The 21,831-nt window shown below is 42.6% G+C and overlaps 2 protein-coding genes across 3 annotated transcripts; both read right to left on the bottom strand.

Moving 5' to 3' along the window:
• Positions 1-532: 532 nt before the first annotated feature.
• On the bottom strand, positions 533-14,409 carry desi2 (desumoylating isopeptidase 2). Its single transcript, XM_034608081.1, has 5 exons — positions 13,775-14,409; positions 5,711-5,783; positions 5,509-5,602; positions 3,614-3,755; positions 533-1,570 (listed from the first exon to the last, which is right to left on the bottom strand). Exons 1-5 carry the CDS (start codon positions 13,811-13,813, stop codon positions 1,295-1,297), a joined length of 624 nt encoding a protein of 207 aa, XP_034463972.1. The 5' UTR covers positions 13,814-14,409; the 3' UTR covers positions 533-1,294.
• An 859-nt stretch (positions 14,410-15,268) lies between these two features.
• Positions 15,269-19,645, bottom strand: mtrf1l (mitochondrial translational release factor 1-like). 2 transcript variants are annotated; one of them, XM_034608080.1, is made up of 9 exons: positions 19,531-19,645; positions 18,755-19,074; positions 18,121-18,200; positions 17,910-18,014; positions 17,563-17,641; positions 17,018-17,181; positions 16,515-16,632; positions 15,973-16,109; positions 15,269-15,638 (listed from the first exon to the last, which is right to left on the bottom strand). In XM_034608080.1, the coding sequence occupies exons 2-9, from the start codon at positions 18,936-18,938 to the stop codon at positions 15,426-15,428; spliced, it is 1,080 nt and encodes a 359-aa protein (XP_034463971.1). In that variant the 5' UTR covers positions 18,939-19,074; positions 19,531-19,645; the 3' UTR covers positions 15,269-15,425. The 2 variants fall into 2 exon arrangements, with proteins under 2 accessions (XP_034463971.1, XP_034463970.1); XM_034608079.1 differs by lacking the exon at positions 19,531-19,645 and having other exon boundaries at positions 18,755-19,228.
• Between the last annotated feature and the right edge of the window lie 2,186 nt (positions 19,646-21,831).

The following is a 21,831-nucleotide window of genomic DNA, read 5'->3' as shown; positions in this document are numbered from 1 at the left end:
AACATTTCACAAACCAAATCATATAGAATATATTTACCAGCCACAGTCAAATTATACCAGTGCTCGACGAGAGGTGAATTAGATGTTTATTGCATGTTTGATTTGATTGACAGCTCTCTCGGGGCCTTAAATTCACCCGTGGAAGTGAAGGCTTCTCGCCCAACTGAGCTCGGAGCAGTTAAGTCGTTTTCATACATGAAATCCGTAAAAATATCCGTAAAATTGGGTCCAGACATTTTGTGGACTTTGCCTTTCACATATGAAACACACAGCAGGAGATTGTCATTCGGGTGAGGGGGGTGGCGTCTGGGTAGAGCACGCAGGACACGACGTATAAATTACGCTACAGAAATCACAGGTTGGGGTTTTGGTTTTACGGCCCTCACTGTCAAAAGCTCTCAAATGTCATTGTCTTTTGAAGTTTACATCTTCGTTGGCATCTTCTCCTGCTGCTCTTCTTCTTCCAGTTTCATGCCCATCCAGACATTTTCCTGCTGCATTCTCACATGGGCACCTTCGGACAATTTTCAGACATTTTACAAGGGGGGCTGGCAGGAGAAGGTCCAGAAAATGTCCGGAGCAACTGACTCGCATTCTGACTTTTGCATTCTTACATACAAGCACCTCCTGAAAATTTGTCTAAAAGCAGCTTTAGATTATTCAGCTGCAAACATCTTTAAAACGATTGACGAGTAGTATTTGTTCCACTCATGTCAGAGTTCAAGTTTGAAACCACAACCTTAGAAAAAAGTAAGAGTTGTCCCCATTAAGACGGGTTATTGGGACGTTTGGTTTGGACTCATGGTTTTAAGATGATCCAGGCCTGCTCTTCCCTTTCAGTGTTCTCTCTTTCTGGGTTTAGCACCATCCATTAAATAACTGCTGGTAAATTCTACATGTGGCTGGTAAATGTTCCTAAATTACGAAACACTTTGGTGGAGAAAGAAACCAGCCCTGTTTCCATTCTGCGCGGTAATATGGCAGGTAAAATAATGAACGAGTCTTGAGGGGGAAATAGTGAATTGTGTAGGGGACGTTGTCAGCTGTTGTCAGCCGTGTTCACTGGGAGACGATCCCGCCTTTGTCAGCGGCGAGATCTCCTTCCTCCTGCGAGGAGAAACTATTCCAGTGCTCTGGATCATTGCAGGGATTTGGCCGACGTTCTTACCCAGAGCAGGGAGCAGTCCAGGACCTTGCTCAAGGACGGTCCTGACCGACTGTAGCTGGACTCATCAGCTATTCTGTTTGCTGACCACAAGTCCAGCCCTGTGTTTCCCAGCAGGCTTCGCAGGTTCTACCGGCGGGGCTGGTAGCGGGAGTGACGAGGCAAGGAGTTGGGGCTGGAGGAAGATGAGGGCGAGCAGGGCGACATGGAGGCCAGCGAGGCGCTGGCGGCGGCGTCCTCGGCCTCCTCCAGCTCTCCAGCTCCGTGGAGCTCCTGGCTGACGCTGGACTGTAAGGCGGCCGGGGTCAGCCACTCTTTGGGCAGGCAGGTCTGGAGGAAGGGCACGCAGGAGCTGAAGTAGGCCAGACGGTTGACCCAGCGAGGGATCTCCCGGCCACACAGGATCTGAGGAGGAGAGAAGAGCAGAGGAGGAGAAAGAGGAAAATGTTATAAAATAGTTCATAAAACAGCTCTGGTGCTGTGACAATGAGTCGATTCATTGATTAGTAAATTAAAAGAAAAAGAACCTTCATAATGGACTAAAGGCTTGAATAAATCTTCACTTTCCTTTGTTCACTAAACCAAAACATATTTTCCAAGTCAGAAGACGTCTGAGGACATAATCTGTCTTTTCCAAGTTCAGCTGAGATTTCAGTGGAAGAAAAACAAATCTGAAACCATGCATGTGTAACTGGAAAATACTTCCTGCCATTCTCTTGTGAGGTGACCCGAGTGAAACGTTTTTTCAAACCTCAGGGGAACGATGTGACATTTCCTGACTTTCTGCGCCTTAAAGGAAGAAACAGTGGCAGCCCGGCGAGAGTCAAGGGACCAGCAGCTTGTACATGAGTTAGTTGGAGGATTGGATTTCTCTCTAACCTTCTGCCTTTAGCCGACCAACACTGTCATTGTGAGGGCTTATTATCACCACTTAGCTCTGTCAGTGCTTTTACAACATCTTGATACATGTGGTTTCCCAGAAGCTCAGAGGTTTAAATGTACTTTAATCAAAACATCATCACAGATGCTGACGGGCTGTCTGTTAAGCCACATGCGAGACGGAGACAGTGGGCTTTCTTAAAAAAACGTCTCGTGGAGCCGATGACTTTACGTGTTGTGTCACATCCCAAGCAGCCAACAGATGGTTGTAAACTATGTTAATGCTGCAGCAACTGCTCTGTGTCAGCTGGAAGAAGATTCCTCACCTCAGTCAGAGATGATTGTGCTGTGACAGGAGGAAATCAACGCATATCACTTAGGCTCATGAACTCAGATGAGCACAGCCACAGCTCGGAGGAGAAATCCTAAATGTACCAGGGGGAGCTGTGGTTGATCCACAAACAATCTCCTGGTCTAGAGTTTGGCTTTAGCTGCAGGATTCACACCGGCTTCGTGTTTATACCCGTTTACATTCACAAAGTTTCAAATCACCAACATGAGCTGTTCACCGCAGATCAGCGGGGTTTTTTCAGCAGACACCGAGCATGACTCTGGATAAAAATAACGCAGACTAGGTGGCAAGAGAAGAGGCATAAATCGGTTATCGTTGAGGACATGTGACCCTCAGAACCTTCACATAAACATAAACAACAGAAAACTGCCCCTCAGAGAACATCTTCTCATCGCCGCTGACCTTTAAGGACGCGATTCCTGTGCAGTGGCATCATCCATATAATCAACTTACATAATGAGACTGAAAGTGTTAACGGGGTGCAGTGTGTTGATTTGTGTTTCGAAAAGACTGACGACAGAGTCATGCACGTCGCACATTCTCTCTGCACAATTGATCGTCACACTTGATTTTTCAAAGCTGCTGCAACAACCAACCTACGTGTTCAATCCTTTTCATCTCCTCTTTAAGGCAACCATACATTTTGATGAGGTGACAACAGTTAACCCCCCCCCCCGGTTAACTGTGTCTCTGTTTATATCATATCACACGTTTAAACTGTGCATTTCTCTTTAAGAGTATCTTCAGATGTGGTGTTTACTGTGTGTGAATATTGTTACTGTGTGTGTGTGTCAGCTGGCTCTGCGTGTCTGGGCTTGTATCAGTGTCCTAATCCCCATCTCAGTGCTAGATGCTAACTGTAAGACTCCCTGCTCATTAGTCACACAAGGATAAGCTGCTCATAAGCGCGCGCGCGCGCGCACACACACACACACACACACACACACACACACACACACACACACACACACACACACACACACACACACACACACACACACACACACACACACACACACACACACACACACACACACACACACACACACACACACACACACAGCGAGGGTTACACATTATTTCATTATTTTGGGGGTTTTTGGACCTCGTGTCAGGTAAGTTCAGTTGAGCTTGTCAAAAACAAAGTGTGCCTGCCTGTGTGTTGGTGTGTGTGTGTGTGTGTGTGTGTGCTTGTGCTTGTGTGTAAGTACACCTACCTCTGATAGCGCCGAGGAGAAGTGGTTGCAGTTCTTGTGCATGAGGTGGTAGGCGTTGCCTTTGTACTCCTTCCCCATCTCCTCCACGATCCGCTCCACATCCTCCTCTGTGAAGTCTGTGCTGCCGAGGACTATGGCTTCTCTGCAGAGGCAAGTGTGAACATTGTTACTCACCCACTTCCATCTCTGCACAGTTTCACATATGAAATACATGGAATCATTGTCGCACACTTTAATCTGTGCATTGTATTAAATGTTTTTTTCAGACATACCTGACAGAACTGTTGAGTAATGACCTACAACACTGTCTTCCCTTGTCTCTAGGTCCCTTTAGTTTAGTTTAATTTAAACATGATTAAGTTTTTGCCTATTTCCTGCATTGCCTTACATTTTCACAACACTACTTTTCTTATTACCTTCCATTCAAACATTTTTCTATCATAAATATTGTGAAACACAGTAAGAGAGAACAAATACTGTTTGGCATTCATGTCAAAAACCTCCTTGATGAACGTTTTAGAGAAAATAACACAACTTTAAATATATTCACCACACATTGATCTGTTCAATAAGCAGTTGGAGTGATCTGCTTGGTCTCTTTAAGGAGGGAAACATTTCTTGAATAATGGTTTTTCACTGGTATCAGACCAATATGGTGGATTTCTGCCTGAGAAAGAAACATAGACATGGTGGCATTTTGTCCTGGATGATCCATACTTATGGTCTAGTGGCCTGCATGGAGACAGCAAGTGTGTCTGAGCACCATGTCTGTGTGTGTGTGTGTGTGTGTGTGTGTGTGTGTGTGTGTCTGCCACAGGGCAGATCAACTAGAGCAGAAGTAATACACAGCAGCACAGTAGCTCTGGGTAGACACAGACACACAAACACAGACCCTTGGCTGATAACTGGAACACACAAACATATTGAACTCTGTCTCACCACCGAAACACACTTAGTTCAACTTCAGTAAAACACTGCACTCGTGTTCACAAGCACTTTCACTTCTGCAGCTCCTATCAACCAACTTGTTTTCAGCTCAACACCTTTGTTTTTCTGAAATCACACGGGTTTCATTACATCGTGCGGCCTTTTTTCGTTTCCATCTCATTTACTTACATCTTTCAATAAGCTTGACTTTACCTGTATTAATCTTCATATTGAAAAACTGTAAACCGAACGTGATTCTATGCATCTGTTTCTATCCCAGTGTCTCTTTCACGTACAGTATCTCAAGTGAGGGGAAATTGTCACTTTATTTCTGCTCTGTCTCTTCTGTTCTCACTCCGAGACAAATCAGCTGCCTCACGAAAGGAGGAAAAAAGTGTGAAAGCTAAAAAAATGTCTGTCACATGCTGTTCGCTGTTCTCTCTTTCTCTTTCTCTCTCTACTTCTCTCCCATGTATTTTATTTGATCTCTCTTTCCTCGAGCAGTAGAACTCGTTAGAAGAAGACACATTAACTGACTGGGTACACACAGAAGCTTTGGAATCCCAACCTTTTATTTTGGAAACATAAAAGGTAGATGAAGAAGAAAATCTGGGTTTCACAGGAGAAACCATCTGATCGACGCTGATTATGAACAAAGGAGTTTCTTGTTTTCATGACGGTAGCAAAACTCACCTCACTAGAGAAGACATTCAGTTTCTTAAGTGCATGTCAATCCACTCACCGATGAACCGAAAGACTGAGTCTTGCAGCCTCACTGACTGCCAACCCAAGTGTGACCTAGGCTTTATCTCTGTGTTAAAATGGTCTGTGTGTACACATAAGTGTCTTTGTCCACAGTGAAACGCATGAACAACACAGAAGCAGCTACATTTCCTCGTCTTCCCTTTTCACCTCAGCTACACACAGAGACTTTAAAACTGACTCAAGACCAAATACCTCAAACTTACTTGAACTTGAAGGTGTCGCCTAGTTCAGTGGCATCGCCGGGTGAAATCTCAAAGATCCCTGAGAATGGGTACGGGTGTCCGCCGTAGGCAAACTCTAAACACACACAACACAAAACCACACATTTGAGCACATTCTCAGAATCATAATCATAAGCAGTTGACCTGATAATGTGTGGTGTCGTATAAATCTGTTTAATCTTACCTCTTCCATAGATCTCAATCCCTGAGTGAAACACTCCGATGCCCAGAGAGCTGGTGAACTCATTGATCCAGTACTGAGACAGAAAGAGACACAATTATTAGGTTTTCAATTCTTATTTTTTTATGAGAAAAGGTCCAAATACACCAAAATATTTAGTTTATATTTAGACATATAGCAAAGAAAAGGTGGATATCCTTTAACTTAAGAGGCTGCAAACAGAAGATATTTGAACTCGATTCCCTATTTTTGCTTGAAAAGTGACTGACACAATTTATTGACAGTTAAAGTACAACACCTGCAAAGAACAGCATATACACAATATCAATACATCTGAAATACGCTGTCTGTCCATTCCAGTCGCTGCTCTGGCTCTGTAGTGGACTCAGAGTTATTGTCACATTTTTATAAACATTCAAGAAGCAGATCACTGCACAATTAAAATTCTAATTATTTTATATGATGTAACCTCAACTTGGAAACATCTAGAAGACTGTATGAGCCCCACAGATGGCAGCTCCAGAGCCAATATCCATGTTCGGATCACGCTTGAAATCCCTTGATGGCTTGCTGTGCTGTGCTGTGCTGTGGCTGCGAAATGCCTCAATGCAAACTTTCATTCAGCAGAAACACACGGTGGAAAATCCAAACAGGATCCATGAGAAGAATCGTGTAAACAGACTTAATACAGATCCATAAAACCGAATTAACCCTCAACTGCTTATTGTTCAATGACAGCCGCCGTCTCCCTGACACTCGACCACTCTGTGATGTGCTTGAAATAAGATCTGAGAGTCTCTGGTGTTTACACAAGATCTCTTACACACACACACAGACAATAAAAAGACAGGCCCACACACAAACACACAAGACAGAGCGCTGAGAATCAGTGATCTCGGACATGAGCGTCCATCTCTTCAGCACAAACACGCTGTGGCCACAAGGTGATTGGACGGGCTGTTGCTCGGCAGAGTTCGTTTGTGTGAAAAAGATCTTTTGTCGCAGATGATGGTGACGGGGTTTCATCTAAATGTGCTGAATGGTGAAATAATACATTACACAATAACGTCACTCATACAAATCACTCATACAAACAATATTCCACATTGAGTGACATGAATAATTCACAGTAATAATTAATGGTGGTGGTCCAGTACCATGCTCGCTATCTTGACCTTTTGACCTAAGGCAAGATGAAAGGTCTGGGGATCACTTAGGTTATCAAAATTCATACCGAGGGGAACGCTAATTCTCACATATGCATTTAATTCAAACTAAACTGATCCATTGATCACATAGAAATATCAGGTGTCTAAGTCTTTTCAAAGGCTGATGCGGTGGAACCTTCTTCAGACAGAATTGAGACAAAAAAGGCAAATCAGCATTAGTAAAGGTTACGGCTAAGTAACTACGAGCACTTCCTGTTTTCAATGCACCCACAGATGTACAGACAAACTGTCCCTGGATCATTTTGAGAGTGAAGAAAAACCTGATGATTCTCAGGCAGGTTCAGATTAAACACCACAGTGATCTCAAGTTACAGGAGACACCAGGTGGAGCGAGTATCAAGTTCTCTGCACAATCAGTCTCTCCTTCTGTTGTTCAGACTCTCACATTTACAATGCAAAAACGTATTGAGCAGCCTGACAACCACTGTGAACCATTTAACACTGTTCTCCTACTTCCTGTCTGCAGTTACACGTACAGCATGTAACTGCACATAGTTGGTGTTGGCAGAGCTGCTGGTCTGCAACACATATCTGCTTTACATCTTAAGAGTTAAAACATTGACTGTGATCATAAAAGTAATGGGGACACTTCACTGACCTCTGGCTGTTTGCATCACATTACAGACAGAGCAGTTTTAATGAGTTATTGAAAGTAAAGCCTGACTGATATATAGAAATATAGATATGAACCTTTCACGGACATATCAGTGTTTATGTTTGCTGATATGCGCCAATAGGAAAACTGTTATTTTACAAAATAAACACTGCAGAAAAGATGTACATTTATGTTTCATTTTCTGAATTCAAGTTCTATATACTTGGTTGTATTTGTGTTTTATTTGTGTCCCTAATACAGAGCTCTTCCCTACTTGTTACAGACAATAACAAACTTGTAGGTATTTTAGTTGATGCTGTCGTACTAAGTGAAGATGGAGTGAAGAGTCTCCTCTTTGAAAAACGAGATTCTAACTGTGAAGAGAAGCAAACCCAGGATGAGCAGTGAAGGGAGGTGACTGAATGAGGAAAGTTAGACGACGGATCAAGTTTTGAATTCCTTAAGAGTGGATTTTCCTCACGTGAGAATGAATAAGAAGGTTAAAGAAGGCAGAAAACAGTGCTGAGCTAAAACATGAAAACACTTCATTCATCGGTGGTGACCTCACGCAGCACTAGTGGGTGGAACTGAAATGGCTGAGTATGGACTAATGTTTCAATAATCCCGTCTTTCTCCTGAACCCGTCAACACAAAACAGTCTTGATCAACTTGAGGGTGATGCGTCAATGATCTGTTTCAACAGAAACCATAGTCAGGAGGTGACGCTGTTAACGGGAATGCTCGGTTTTTTTTCCTGTGTTGTAATACCACTACAAGAAAATACTGCTGAACAATGAGTCACACTGTGACTGCACCACTGTGTTGCATTACAAAACACACTTCACCTACTGTAGTGTAGTTGATTGTATTTCAAACTTCTAATACTGCAGATACACAGCACTGCATCCACCACCTTAATGCTCCTGTAATTTCTTTGGGCAAGTAAATGATACTGACCCATCACAGACAACATAGGCCCGCTGAGTCACAACGTTTCAGGCTGATGTCTCACACAGTTACCTGACCTACATACAGTCAGGTTGATATATTAAAAAAAAACAAAAGGTTACAGCAAGAGTCAGTAAGTGACTTTATTTTCAGGCAAGATAAATGTCTCACTCAATCTCATCTGAGGATTATGTAAACAGTGGAAAAAGCATTACTGAAATCCTGCTTGTTTCTGTTTTGTGTTTGTTTCTCTGAGCCTGGGAATTACAGCCGTCTGTGTTTATATCTGCTGGTGTCACAGACACACAGAGGCTGCTTTAGTCCACTGGATTCACAACAGTCTTTTTGTAAGTTCACAAACAGAGAACAGCTCACGAGGTGGAAGTACAGACAAAGACGGAGGTTGTGACACTCGCCACTGAGCCTTTTCACCTCCTTTTTCAGACATGACCTCCGGAAAATACCCAGACCCAGTTTTTTAGACACATTTCAAATATGAAGAACGCAGCAGGAGATTTCCTGGGTCCTTCTCAACAATGGGGGTGGGGTCTGGGGTAGAGAATGACGACTAGATTCCACTGCGGAAAAAGCAAAGTGTTTACAACACATTGTTTTCATTCCGAGTTGACATCTTCGTCTGTGTCTATGGCAACTAGTATTCATCCAGAGACATTTATATTCTTCCAGTTTCGTATTTTATTCATACAGAGCCTCTGGAAAATGTCAGGAAAAAGCCTAGAGTTCAGCTCCTGTCTGAAAGCAGCTTATGTTTACTCCAAATCCCTCTGAGTGGAGTGTTAGTTAGATACTTGTAATTGCAAAAGCACGCGCTTCAGTGTGAGTGGAAACCTCCATGTAGGATGAGTGTGTGTGTGTGTGTGTGAAAACATTTTGGGTAAGCGACTCAGTGAGAAAAAGCGGATTGCTTCCCTATCTGTTCACAACACAGAAGGTTTACCCCCCCCCCCCCCCCCCCCCCGCCCCCCGGGTAGTGAAATAAGACTCTTATCTTAGCGCTCGTTACTTCAAAGCCTGTTAAAAGCAGCCTCCTCCTCCTCCTCAGCACGGACGATGAGATGAGCGTTTGTGGGAGCGCAGCAGTATATATCTACGTGTTAATGAATGAAATTAAGACGGACGAGTGGAGGGAGGGAGACACAGGGAGACAGATGAACGCAGAGGAACCGGGTGCTGCAGTTAAATGTATGTAATATATTTAATCATCACAGCGTCACGTGCTGCATTCCTGGGCTGTAATGTTCCTCTTTAAGGGATTATCACCGCCGACAGTGTCGAGCAGGATAATTAGAACGGAGATATTAAATGTCTTTAGAATCACTGCTGCAGCAGGAACATGTAAAGTGAAACCAAAGTGACAAACAGACAGAATGAGGGAAGGAAACTATAGAAAGCCACAAATATTACACCTGTAATCAGATCAAACCACGATTAGGGTCATTCAAGAAGTTGGACAGTGATATTAAAAACATTTAAATTGAATGGAATTGCTAATAAACTGTGTTAATGCCTAAACCTCTAGTATGAGTTTCTATTCAACTTCTGAGCTGTGCAAGACCTACTAAATTAAACAGTGCTACATGTTGCGACATTACACTACACCAGCTGAGTCTGTGGTCTCCCACAAACATCACAGTGAAACTACATTCTCATTTATCTCATGTGTTTCTTTAGCCTTGGCACACGTTACCTTGTAAACTGAAAAGAAATGACTGCTGCACGTCCCTGACAGATCCCGAGCAGCAGCCACAGCAAAACCTTCCACCAACAGAGAGTAACACAAGCCGCTCTAATGTCCAAACACACAGATACAGCAGTCCACGGTGTCCGGCTGGCAGGGAGACAGACAGGTGGCGTGCAGATAATGCTGTCTCATTAGAGCAGCGTACTGAAGCACTCAGAGCTGGCCAGGAAATCCACTTAGCAGAGACGGGAGCGGGACGGAGGAGAGGACTCGACAGAATGGGAATGGTGGAAGCAGGAGAGGGTGAGGGGCGTCTGTGCCGGTGCCAGATATTCCTGAAAGTCACGTGACGTTATTGATCCTCAAATGTAAAAGAGGGGAAGTTGATGTTTCATCTGTTTTTTTTGAGTAAGGTGTTTCAGTGTCTTCTTAGAGGGAACAAATCCCACACTGACCAACGTGTCAGCCCCTGCCAACAACCAGGCTGCCCTTCAGCTAGCACTCACCAACGCTGCTCATGCTTGCACAGTGTGAACATCTGATGATGGCGGTGGGGGTCCTGGAGCGTGTGTCGCCACTCTCCTGACCTCAGCTATTATCTCGTCAGTACAGTTTCCTGACTTCCTTTGAGCAAACAGACAGTCACCCAAACCAGTCAGTCAACTGTTCAGTAAGCCAATAATTAGGGCCCCATTCAGACCACGTAAAAGCACTGCATCGTAAAACATGGCCTCCTCATTCACTTCATTAAGACTACTAAGAAAACTAAGGACTGTCTAAAAAAATATATATAATTCTGGCTCAGGTTTTCTATCGCAAATCCCAGTGTTATATGAAGATACAGCCAGGATTGATTAGCTTAGCATCATGATGTGGGTGGGGTGGGGGGGTGTGTCGGACCTCATCGCCAAAAGCTCTCAAATCTCATTGTCTTTCCAAGTTGACATCTTCCAGTCTCCCGTCTGTCACGTGTGAGGAATGTCCTCAACACGTCCACTCGCTTGCTGTGAAGTTTCCAGGAATGTTCCTGCTGTATTCTCACCTGGGCTCTTACTCCCATTTTACTAGAGGGGGCTAGCAGGAGAAAGTTCCAGAAAATGTCCTGAGCAACTGACGTGGGCATTTGCGTTCTCACATTCAGCCCCTTATGGAAAGTACAGGAAAAATGTTTGGTGCATGTGTGAAAAGCAGCTATTCAGCAACAAAGTGTCAGATAATCAGTCCTCCAGCTCTCACTGGACTTGATCTGTGTTTCAAAATTTATTAAATGTTGACATGAAAAAGATTTGGCCTCATAATCAACTTTTCTTTTCTCTAAGTCAAGTAATCAACCAGTAGACAGAAAGTCCACTGGTCAGTCAGTGAGCATGAAGTCAATCAGCCACTCCAAACCCCCATAACACGGTCGGCCACTTTTCGGACACTACTCAAGTCTGAGCTCTCTAATCGATACACAGAGGAAGCGTATAGAGGAAAGACTGAATCCGGAGCAGCCATCATCCCTTTGATTTCAATGAGCACCAGGACGCCACTGCAAACAAGCCAAAAGTCTGGTTACCACAGCAGCACGAACAGAAATAATAAAAATATGCATGGGTGTGAGTCGATGTGCAAGCACATGCACAGACCACGGAATTCCTTCACTGAGTAAAAATGCGCAATCATTCTCCCACTCTCACATGCACACAAAGGAAACACACAACGAGCAACTGTAAAAGTAATTTCCATGCATGCGTGTTAGATATGTGTAGCATGTGAAGCTTCTGTTAGCGTGTCAACGTGTGCAGAGGAACCCTGCAGCAGTTCACTAGAAGGGAAACCAGATAGAAAGATAAAAGCTCTTCAGTGGTCTTTACAGAGAAGGAACTAATGTGGACAGCAAGTCAAGTGAAAAGCCAAGAGGAAGTGAAAGAAGGAAGGGGGGGGGGGGGGGGGGGGGGGGGGGGGGGGGGGGGGGGGAAGAGGAGAAAGGGAGAGAGGGGGGAGGAGAGAGAAGAGAGACTGACAAGAGGCAGAAGAAAGGAAGGTATAGAGGAGAGAGACAAGATGGAACAAATGCAATAACTATATGGTTATATATGACTATATTGTACCACTATTTTCTACAAGCGAATTGTACAGGTTCTCACTGTTGAATGAGCCTGTAGCCCTCAGTGTTAATCCATAAGAAACAGCCTCCAACGTTAAGACCTCAGGGCCTGAGATGATATATTGACCATCAGTTAAAAGGGAGCACAACAGCAATAAATCAGATTAAAAATAGAAGTAAAGTAACCGGGTCTCTCTCTAAAGGAGGAGGCTCTTCTTATTGATCCAGGAATAGAAATATATCTTCTCAGGTGTCTCCTGGTGTCTTCTTAACTTTTCAAAGTATTGAGGGATGGAACAAAAGGGAGGTTTTAAACCCCAAATAAAGCATGTCTCCTGCCGAAGCCCTGCACAATTCAAGTCCAGTTGTAAGCGTACTCTGTCCAACACTGAATCTATATCAATCAATGATTCATCGACAGATCCATCACTTTCAACCCCCCCCTTCTTACTCACCCCTGCGTGGTGACAACACCATGACTCAAATTCTCCTTCTGAAACAAAGAGACGTGCGTTTCCTCCCCAGGAGAAGAGTCGATGGGGTGAAATTTGACATCCACTTGTGGTTTAGCAGCATTTTGGTTTCAAACCCCATGTTTTTTCTATGACAGCAGCTGGGGGTAATCAAAAACTGACTCTGTGGTGACCACGTTCTACTGTAAATATTTTACTTGTGCCACTTTGCTGTTTTGGCAACAGCAGACTAGAAAGTACCGTTTTGGCTCCATTCCTCATACGGAAACCCGGTATTTACAGAACAAGACATATATATATATATGAGTGAGTGAGTGTGTGAGTGTGTGAGTGAGCTAGGGGTTATTTCCCATTTTTAAAAAGCACATTTTAAACTCGTCTTTCGTCTTTAATGCTTTATGTCCTTTTAGTGTTTTATCTTTTTAAGTGTTTTGAGGGTAAAGGTGCAATTTTCAACTCACTTTTATTCTGCATTATGAATCTGGCTCTTACACGTTATGTCCTCGTGTACTGTTTTTAGTTGTCTGCTACACACTGTGTTGTTCGGCAGTTGCTACTTTGGACCAAGACAAACGTCCCCATGTGAACAACAAAGTATATTTGATTGGACTTGAGATCCTGCTGCTACAGGACCTGTGTGTTTTAACATCATCTGACACTTCAGGTCACTTTTTGCTGCTAATTCAGCTCCTCGCTGCCAAGTCCCATTGTGTATTCTGCTGAGAAAGAGCAGGTGAACCAATCCCCTCAATGTGAAATAAAATATAAATTAGCCGAGTTATACGTAACAAATGAAGGCCGAATTAAGGATTGATATAAGGTCATTGGTTAACAGGCTTCAGTCTTTAAGTTTATTCTTTGAACCTCTGCTGAAAACTAATTCAGCTTTAAATCACCAGTTTTTTATCATGGAGTTTGGCGTAACGTCCGGGGATTGTTGGTATGGCTACGCCAAAACAACAGTGAACCGTTGTCCTTTGATAAAGTAGCCAATAATTAATAAAAACACCCATTGGTACCTTTCCACCTACCATATCATAGACGTTTAGGATGATCGGCTCGTTTGCCATCACTGGCAGCGGCAGTTTCCTCCCGCTACGTCCCTTCTTCTCTGCGGGTCTTCCTCCTCCTCACACCCCCCGCTCCTCGGCTCCTTTCCCCCGGTGAGAGATCCGAACTCTCGCCCTCTCTGAAAATAGACCTCGGTCCTCCACCTTGGTTTTTTCCCCGGCGCTTCCCACGACGGATTTGACAAATTCAGCTCCACAGCCTGGTTTCAAATCGCGGCGGGTCCGAGGATATGTTCCCACCGTCCAACATCTGACGGGCTTTGTCCGGAGCCTTCCCCGCCTCACAGAGCTCCAGCGGCGGCGGAGGACAGCGGAGCCTCTCGCTTGGCAGGACGGACGGACGCGCTAACCGAGGTCGGGCTGAAAAGGCGGACTTCGCGCGGGGGGATGTGTCTTCCAGGAGCCGCGTTGAGGATCTGTGATTTCATCTTCACCCAAACCGAGACAAATTATTTAGACCAAGCGACATGACGCGGAGGTATTCCAACGGAAACCACGACTTCCTTCTCCCTTGTTATCGGCTTGCTAACAGTAGCTCCGGAGCTGGCGGCCGGGGCAGGATGCGGCCGCTGGGGGAACAGTGGTCCGGGAGGGTGGGCGAGCGGAGCGATGACAACCGCACTCGATTCATCAACCTGCGGGCATTGTGGGTGATGTAGTTCTTATGGTAGATGGAACAAACCAATATTCAATAATCATAATAAACTATATCTATACAGCATTAAAAAAAGGAGTTTACAAAGAAAGACAAGGTGTCAGAACCACGTTTAGGTGTTCGGAAACAAGGTGGTGTTCAAATTAAGTGAATAAATATAGAGATATTTCACATGAAAACTGTTTATAAAACACATAAGCAGTAATATGACAATAAGAGATGGAGGTAGATGAGTGAAAAATCTCTATTTTTCAGTTGAAAAAGTAGTTTCTCTAAACTACTTTTTCAACTGAAAAGCATGTCACTTTTATTGTTATCAACTTGAAAGTACATAAAAAAAACATAACTTGTTGTTTAATTAAGTATTTTATAGTAAGTAAGTACCCTACTAAGCCAATACCCGGTATGATATCACATTGAAATTCACTGAGCTGTATTTTTATTTGGTTCTGCACCAAATTGCTTATAGATGTCAGTCCCATAAACATGTTATATTAACCATCAAGTATCCTCTGAGAAATCAAGAGAATTTAGTGAGTCTTCCTTTATCCGAGTCTCTTGATTCTTTCCTGACTCCCAACTGCATCATTCCACGTGTCCAAGTTTCCTGGACGTCTGTTCAGTTGTTTCTACAAACAAACGCACAGGGCTGTAAATATGAGCTCCTTTGCTCACAGGTAACAAGAGTAGCCCTCAGTAGAGACAGTACCTCTACCAAGGCCCAACAGTCCTCTTATTTATATTCAATCAAGCGGCACCACATTGCCCACACTCATTGATATCAGTTCCCTGAAAAGCATTGAGACTTGGTCCCCATCTTGGTCCTTTTCCTTGTGGTTTCCACAGCAGAATTTGACGCACAACAACAACAACAACAACAAAGACCTACAATATATAATATATTGTATTTATGTAGAAAGAACCTTTCCACAAAATCCCTCTTCCTCTGAGACAAACTCATGAGCCTCCCTGGTCGTTTTCTCCCAGCAGTTCCATGAGCGTCTCCTGGTTGGAGAACTCCTGCAGCGAAGAGTTCATCTCGTCCAGCTGCTCCTCTCCCAGCAGGAAGCTCTTGACATCGTGCACAGTCATGCCGATCCGGTGGTCTGTGATTCGGTCCTGGGCGAAGTTGTATGTCCGGATCTTCTCCGATCGGCCTTTGGTGCCAATCTGGAGGAAGAGAAAACAATGAATAACTGTTTGGTCCATTTGTTGACATTATGTTCTAACTTCTTCAATGCTTTGGTTTTGCTTTGCTGTCTTTTCTTCACCACTGATTATTATTCACACCACTTTTTAGCAGACAAGACACAAAATTGCTTTTTACAATGTGTTAATTTATTCGTTTGGCTGGTTAATTACATTTTATTTCGATAGTAACTGATGACAACATCCTATAAACAGAATTTTAGAGATAGCATTATTCATCAGTCACAACTGTATTTGATATTAATTTAAAAGTCTCCACCGGTAGATCAAATTATAAGTATGTCACTGTCTTCACCTGTACTTTACGCTGGTTGTAGCGTTTGCTGGTCACCTCCTCCAGCTTCCTGCTGTACAGCTTTGCTCTCAGGGCCTTCATGGCTTTCTCCTTGTTCTTCAGCTGGGATCGTTCCTGCTGACACTCTGCGACCACGCCTAATAAAACACACACAAAACAACTGTTCTCGTGTGGCCATATAATTTACATGTACAAATTAGTCACTGCAAAAGGTCCTGAGAACCTGTTTTCTCCAACATGAATACAGTTTTGTTTGGTTAGTTTTTTTAATTTACATGAAACATTTTTGTATTTGCTGGATGGAAGTGGGTAGAGCTCAATTGAGGTGTATTTGTGTGCACCAATCAGAGCTTGACGTTTCCAAGTTCTAAAATTAGATATTTTGCTGTTTTCTTGGTATTTCATAATTTCCACTCTCTATGAAATGCATTTATTAACAGCATCATGGTTTCAAGTGTCAGGGGATTAATTGGGTACCATTCGTATGTGATGAAGACAAACGTCCAACAACATTATAACTATTCCAATACAAGTTGTTTTACCTGTCGGCAGATGAACTATTCTGACTGCACTGTCTGTGGTGTTGACGCTTTGGCCTCCAGCTCCACTTGCCCTCATAGTATCTATCCGCAGGTCCTTCGGGTTTATTGTGAAAGAGATCTGAAAAGAACACGGAAACAATTATTTACTTGCGTCTAAATTAGCAGAAGCAGAAGAGTACAACTCTCATCCACCTGGCTGCATGGTAAATAAGTGTTAAAACACTAATGAGAAAGGAAGGAACCGTTAAAACAGGCACTCTATTATAACAAATGAGGAAAACTTCCCCAAATTAAAACCAACATAAGACTTTCTTACGTATTTTTGTAGATTGTTTCTGATTGACTAACATAGAACAAGCAATAGCTGCCAAAATATAAAAAATACTCCCATCTCAACAAAATAACTTTTTCTACCTTAATGATCCATCCATCACTTTTTCACTGCAATGATTCCTGTAAGAAAACATTTCTCTGTGCCATCCATCCATCCATCCAAACAGTACCTCTGTGGGTTGGGGGAGTACAGCCACTGTCATGGTGCTGGTGTGCATTCGACTCTGTTTCTCAGTCTTGGGAACCCTCTGCACTCGATGGACTCCACCTTCGAACTTCAATCTCTTGTAGCTCTCGGGGCCGCTGATACTAGCCGAGGCGTGACGTAGTCCACCTGGATGAGGGGAGTAAAGAACACCAATACTGGAATGTGAGTCACTAATTCATGATAGAGGGGATTCTTTAGAGTCTCACTGCAAACTGGTGGACATGAGATGTAGTCATTTCTTACTTTAAAATAAGTTATTAGTTTATAGGATATCAATATATACACGATATGCTGAATATTGCTGATATTAGTTTTTATTTATTCAACTTGTTTTTGTTTTCCACACCATATCTTGGAGTGATATGTCCCTGAAGGCATTTGGAGGTTTTCTAGTGTTTTCCTCAAAAATTCAATAAATATTTAAAATGAAATAGAAAAAAACATGGAGGTGAAAACTAAATGCGTGAAGGAATCGTTTGTTATGCTTGGATTGAACTGACCACCGACCTATCTCGCTGGTCATGTGCTCCAGGACGTCAAAGGACCAGCCGTGGTGCTGAGCGAAGCCGTGGTACATGTCAAACACCTTCAGAGGAGAAGAGACCAGTCATCAGGCAAATACACAGAATGTGTTGTGATTTTTTGAATCTATTTTAATGATGAGTCTCATTCTAATGTTTCTACTGATGGTGGAAAATCATATGATGTTTCTGTGCATAGGGTCATGACCAAAACTTACATTTGTATTTTTGTCCAACTTGTTATAAAATGTATCTATTGTTTTTTTCTTTGGGGAAATGTGCTTCTACTTTGTTATGTATTTACTATTCAGGTACTTATAATTATTTCCACACCTCATTAGTGAACAGCATGGCCTCCTGACCCCCAACACCAGCTGTGACCTCCAGTATGAGGTCGCTCAGATCAGCCTCCTCCTCAGGGATCAACAGATCCAGGATCTGATTGGTGAAGCAGCAAATGGAAACATCTTCAGTTAGTTAATGACTTAACATTAGTTAACATGTTTATTTAGGATGTCACTGAACTGAAACGTCTCACTTCTACCTTTTGTCTAAGATCTTGAATATTTTGCAATAAGCCGTCTCTTTCCAGCTCCGCCAGCTCTTGAAGTGCAGGGTCTTCATCTTTCAGGAGAAACAAAAACGGAAATTGTGAGAAATTGCCAAAATATTTAGACCATGGGATCCAACCCTTTCATATCTCTGATTGTACTGAACTACTTCATAGCAACTACTAAGTTGTTTTTCTTTCATTTAACTTGTATGATTCCCATCTAGTCAATGTTGCAATATACAATTACAAAACACAGGGATAGAGGACTTTTATCCATGATTTCTGACAACTGTAGCATCAGTAGTGCTTACATTGTGCTGTGGAAGAAAGGGCTGTGCCTGAAACCTAACCTGGGAGGTAATTAAAAGGTTTGTGAGTGCACCCTCTCCTTTACTCCTTTCCTTAATGACTAATATTGCCATTGGTAGTTCAGACAGGAACTAAATTTACTTTGTAGGTACATTTTCTGTGTGCTTCCTATCTGATATTGATAACCCCAGCCTTGAATTAAGTACCGACTGAGACAGTTTGTTGCAAAAGACATGTGTGGTTTAGTCATATTCCACCCAATAACTTCACTCAATCTGTGTACTGTCCCTGTGGGGCGGCAGCAGAGCAGTCTCACCTCTCAGCAGCGCCTCAGTCTCTGTGATCTCTTTGTGTTTGGTGTCCAGTTCCCTGATGCTCTGGACGAGAGGATCCAGCAGCGACACCCTGCTCCTCTTGGCCCTCAGCTCCTCCTCGCTGCACCGCTCCTCCATCGCACTGTGATTCACTACTGTCAGACATTCACTGTACTCTGCCTCCATCCTCGTCAGGTACTCCTGCAGAGACCTGCGGGCAAACAGCTCATCCACCGACAGTAGCCTGGCCCCCAGCAACGGTGCACCGGTGTGAACAGTTCTTGCATCACTGCATCGGTGGTGATGAAATCCAACAATTTGGCTGAGGAATCTTGGTGATTTTTGAAGAGGATGTGCCAACCTATTGAAGACACACTCATTTCCTGTGAGAAGGCGGGTCACAGCTCTTCTGAGAGCCATCGCATGAGCTGATTTAGTCTGAAGCTTGACTGTAACACGACAGAAACATGTCCAGGTTGGACTTGGCCTTCAGGCAAACGTGTGATCCACCAACTTTATTTTAATGAAATTTCATATTTGGTGAGATTCACGTCGCAAAAAAACAAAAACAACAATAAGTGAAAACTTGAAACTCAGAGAAACAGATGTAATTTTACTTGTTGCTATTGAACAATGGATTTTAACATTAGACTTAGACTGAACACTTTACTGACAGTTTCTCGTCATCTAATGAGACCTTCAAGTCAAATAAAAAGCTGTTGAACGCCTCTCTCACGTGTTTCCTGTGATCGGAAACATCGCTGTGACTAAAACGAACCTGTTTCCTGTCACGAATGTCTGAAAGGTTGTTAAACGAGTCACTAACGAGGGTTGTTGTAGAAATATTGCTCCTTCACCACCTCACGCAAGGGCGCAGCCATATTGGATATTCTTCTTCTTCTTCTCTGGGGTTAAACAGCAGCTTGTATCCATAGTGTTGCATTACTGCCATCTACAGGAGGTATGTAACTCCTACAGTTTCTGATAATGTCCAGTTTCCCTATAATATGATAAGTTTCGTCCTTTTTTAATTCAGTCCATGTTCCTGTCTATTCACATGCCCACTCAAACTTAAATATGAGGGGATATGATACAAGATAAAGAAAACAATATAAGACCATAACTTAGATTGCTTACTTTATAAATCCAGAACTCCCTGCTTTATATATGTGTTTGCATTGGTTATAAATCCCATTCTTCTGCAAAAGCAACAATATATTAAAGGGTTTCAATTGGTAATTTCAATAAAAACTCAAACATGTGCAATAATGTCAGAAGTATACCATTTACTCAAAGCTACTCTAAAAGACGAGGTGTCTGGATAAGGGAGAGATGCAGGACTCAAGGCCTCAGTGGATATTCAGTTTTGCTGATGGATACTTGCACATAAAATGCACAACAGGCAGTAAGTGCTGAGCTGTCAGTGGCCTGCTGTGCCCGTCCTGCTCTGTAGTTGTAACTAAAATGACTCCGTGGATGTGTAAATTGGACATTGAATTTAAACAAGGTTGATCCTGGAAGCATTCCATTTGAATAATGCAGTATGCTGAGAAGGTGTCAACCCCCCCCCCCCCCCCCCCCCCCCCCCCGGAAATAAACCCAGCTTCACACTTTCTGCGTCTCTGTGTCTCTGTCTGTCACTGACTTCAGATAGTTTTCTAATCTCCTCTAGAGTTTCACTTCCTTGTTTCCCTCTTATCAAAAAGCACCTTATTCGATTTTGGTTATGAGTTGAGCGTGGATTTCTTCCCTGGCCTCTTTGCCTATTTACTACAATAAAATTCATGCAATAGTGAGAAGTTTAAATTGAAACACACATGCTAATGTAAACTAAACCAAACTACCACATCCCCCAACTGCCCCCTGTCAGGTTTCAATGAAAGAGACCCACATTCCGGGCAGAGGTGTGAACTAAACAGTCCTGTGTCTCACAGGCATTTTAGCATTTGCTTCCCACAAACAGCAGGATTACTGACAGAAGAGAATTCAGCTCAGTCTCATCTTTTTGAGTTTGCTTTGATTTGAATCCCAGTAACTGATACAACATTAAATTATGTTCTTGTAGGAGGATTTTAGTTTCAATTACAGTATCTGTCACATAATAACGAGGTGATGTGACTTGAAACTGAACTATGAAGGATTATACACATTGTGCTATTTACACATACTGTACTTCACAGTCTCAGGGGAGATGATGCAACACGTAACAGTTTAAACTTTGAATTTCATGAACAATATTTGCACAATGTAAAGGAAAATAAAGTTATGAGTAGTTAGTACAAATTGTAACCGTATCATAAATATCCTGTGGCTGTTGAAAGATTGGGAAATTGGGTTTCACTTGTAAAAACAATTGTGCATATTATTGCTTTAGCAATTCCTGTGTTAAACAATGTAAAGGGAAGATGCAATAAAAACTTTGAGACTGAATCCATGTTCTGAACTGAGAGGGACGTGGTTTCACAATCAGAGTATTTTCAAACAGACAAAACAACTTTATAGATATTAAGTAAGTAAATAAGTAAGTAAGTAAGTAAATGTTATTTATAAAGCACCTTTCAAAACCAAAGTTACAAGCTGCTGCATGTATAAAACAAACATTAAGATAAAAACAGGAAATCACAGAGTAAAACACAAAGAATAGAAGAATAAAAACTTCACAGAGGGCAAAAACAATGGAACCATCAGGACTAGACCAAGTTAAAATACTTTGCATTTTTCACAACTAAGTGAAGACGGTTCCCACGGGGTGGGAGCCAGGACAGAAAAGGCCCTGTCACCTTTAGATACGCCATGAATCATGTGGCAAAGGACATTATGGAATATATTTTATTCTTTGCAAGTTTCTACATTTTTTATGCTTTTTCCATTCATCTGTGTCTGGGTTTCTTTTTTAGTTCATCTGCATTGGTGAATGTAGTATTTTAAAATAAGATAAGATAAGGTATTAGTCCCACAATGAGGAAATTTGCTAGCAAGACTCAAAATAGGCATCAGTGAGTAATACATAACATGCAATACTTAAGTGTAAGTAATATTAAAAATATAAAAATATGAATTGAACTATGAAGATACTATT

This window comes from Hippoglossus hippoglossus, chromosome 15, assembly GCF_009819705.1.
Source record: "Hippoglossus hippoglossus isolate fHipHip1 chromosome 15, fHipHip1.pri, whole genome shotgun sequence".
Lineage (NCBI taxonomy): Eukaryota > Metazoa > Chordata > Actinopteri > Pleuronectiformes > Pleuronectidae > Hippoglossus > Hippoglossus hippoglossus.
The sequence above is the reverse complement of the archived record's forward strand: the minus strand, read 5'-3'. Positions and strand labels throughout refer to the sequence as shown.

Excerpts from the sequence above, each read along its gene's own strand:
- desi2 (XM_034608081.1), bottom strand. The coding sequence starts at position 13,813 with ATGGCAAACGAGCCGATCATCCTAAACGTCTATGATATG. Across the intron at positions 5,784-13,774 it reads TCCTAAACGTCTATGATATG|TACTGGATCAATGAGTTCAC; the intron begins GTAGGTGGAAAG and ends TTTCTGTCTCAG. Across the intron at positions 1,571-3,613 it reads TCTCCTCGGCGCTATCAGAG|ATCCTGTGTGGCCGGGAGAT; the intron begins GTAGGTGTACTT and ends TCTCCTCCTCAG.
- mtrf1l (XM_034608079.1), bottom strand. The coding sequence starts at position 19,172 with ATGGCTCTCAGAAGAGCTGTGACCCGCCTTCTCACAGGAAATGAGTGT. Across the intron at positions 18,015-18,120 it reads TTCAAGATCTTAGACAAAAG|ATCCTGGATCTGTTGATCCC; the intron begins GTAGAAGTGAGA and ends TTCACCAATCAG. Across the intron at positions 16,633-17,017 it reads TACTCCCCCAACCCACAGAG|ATCTCTTTCACAATAAACCC; the intron begins GTACTGTTTGGA and ends TGTTCTTTTCAG.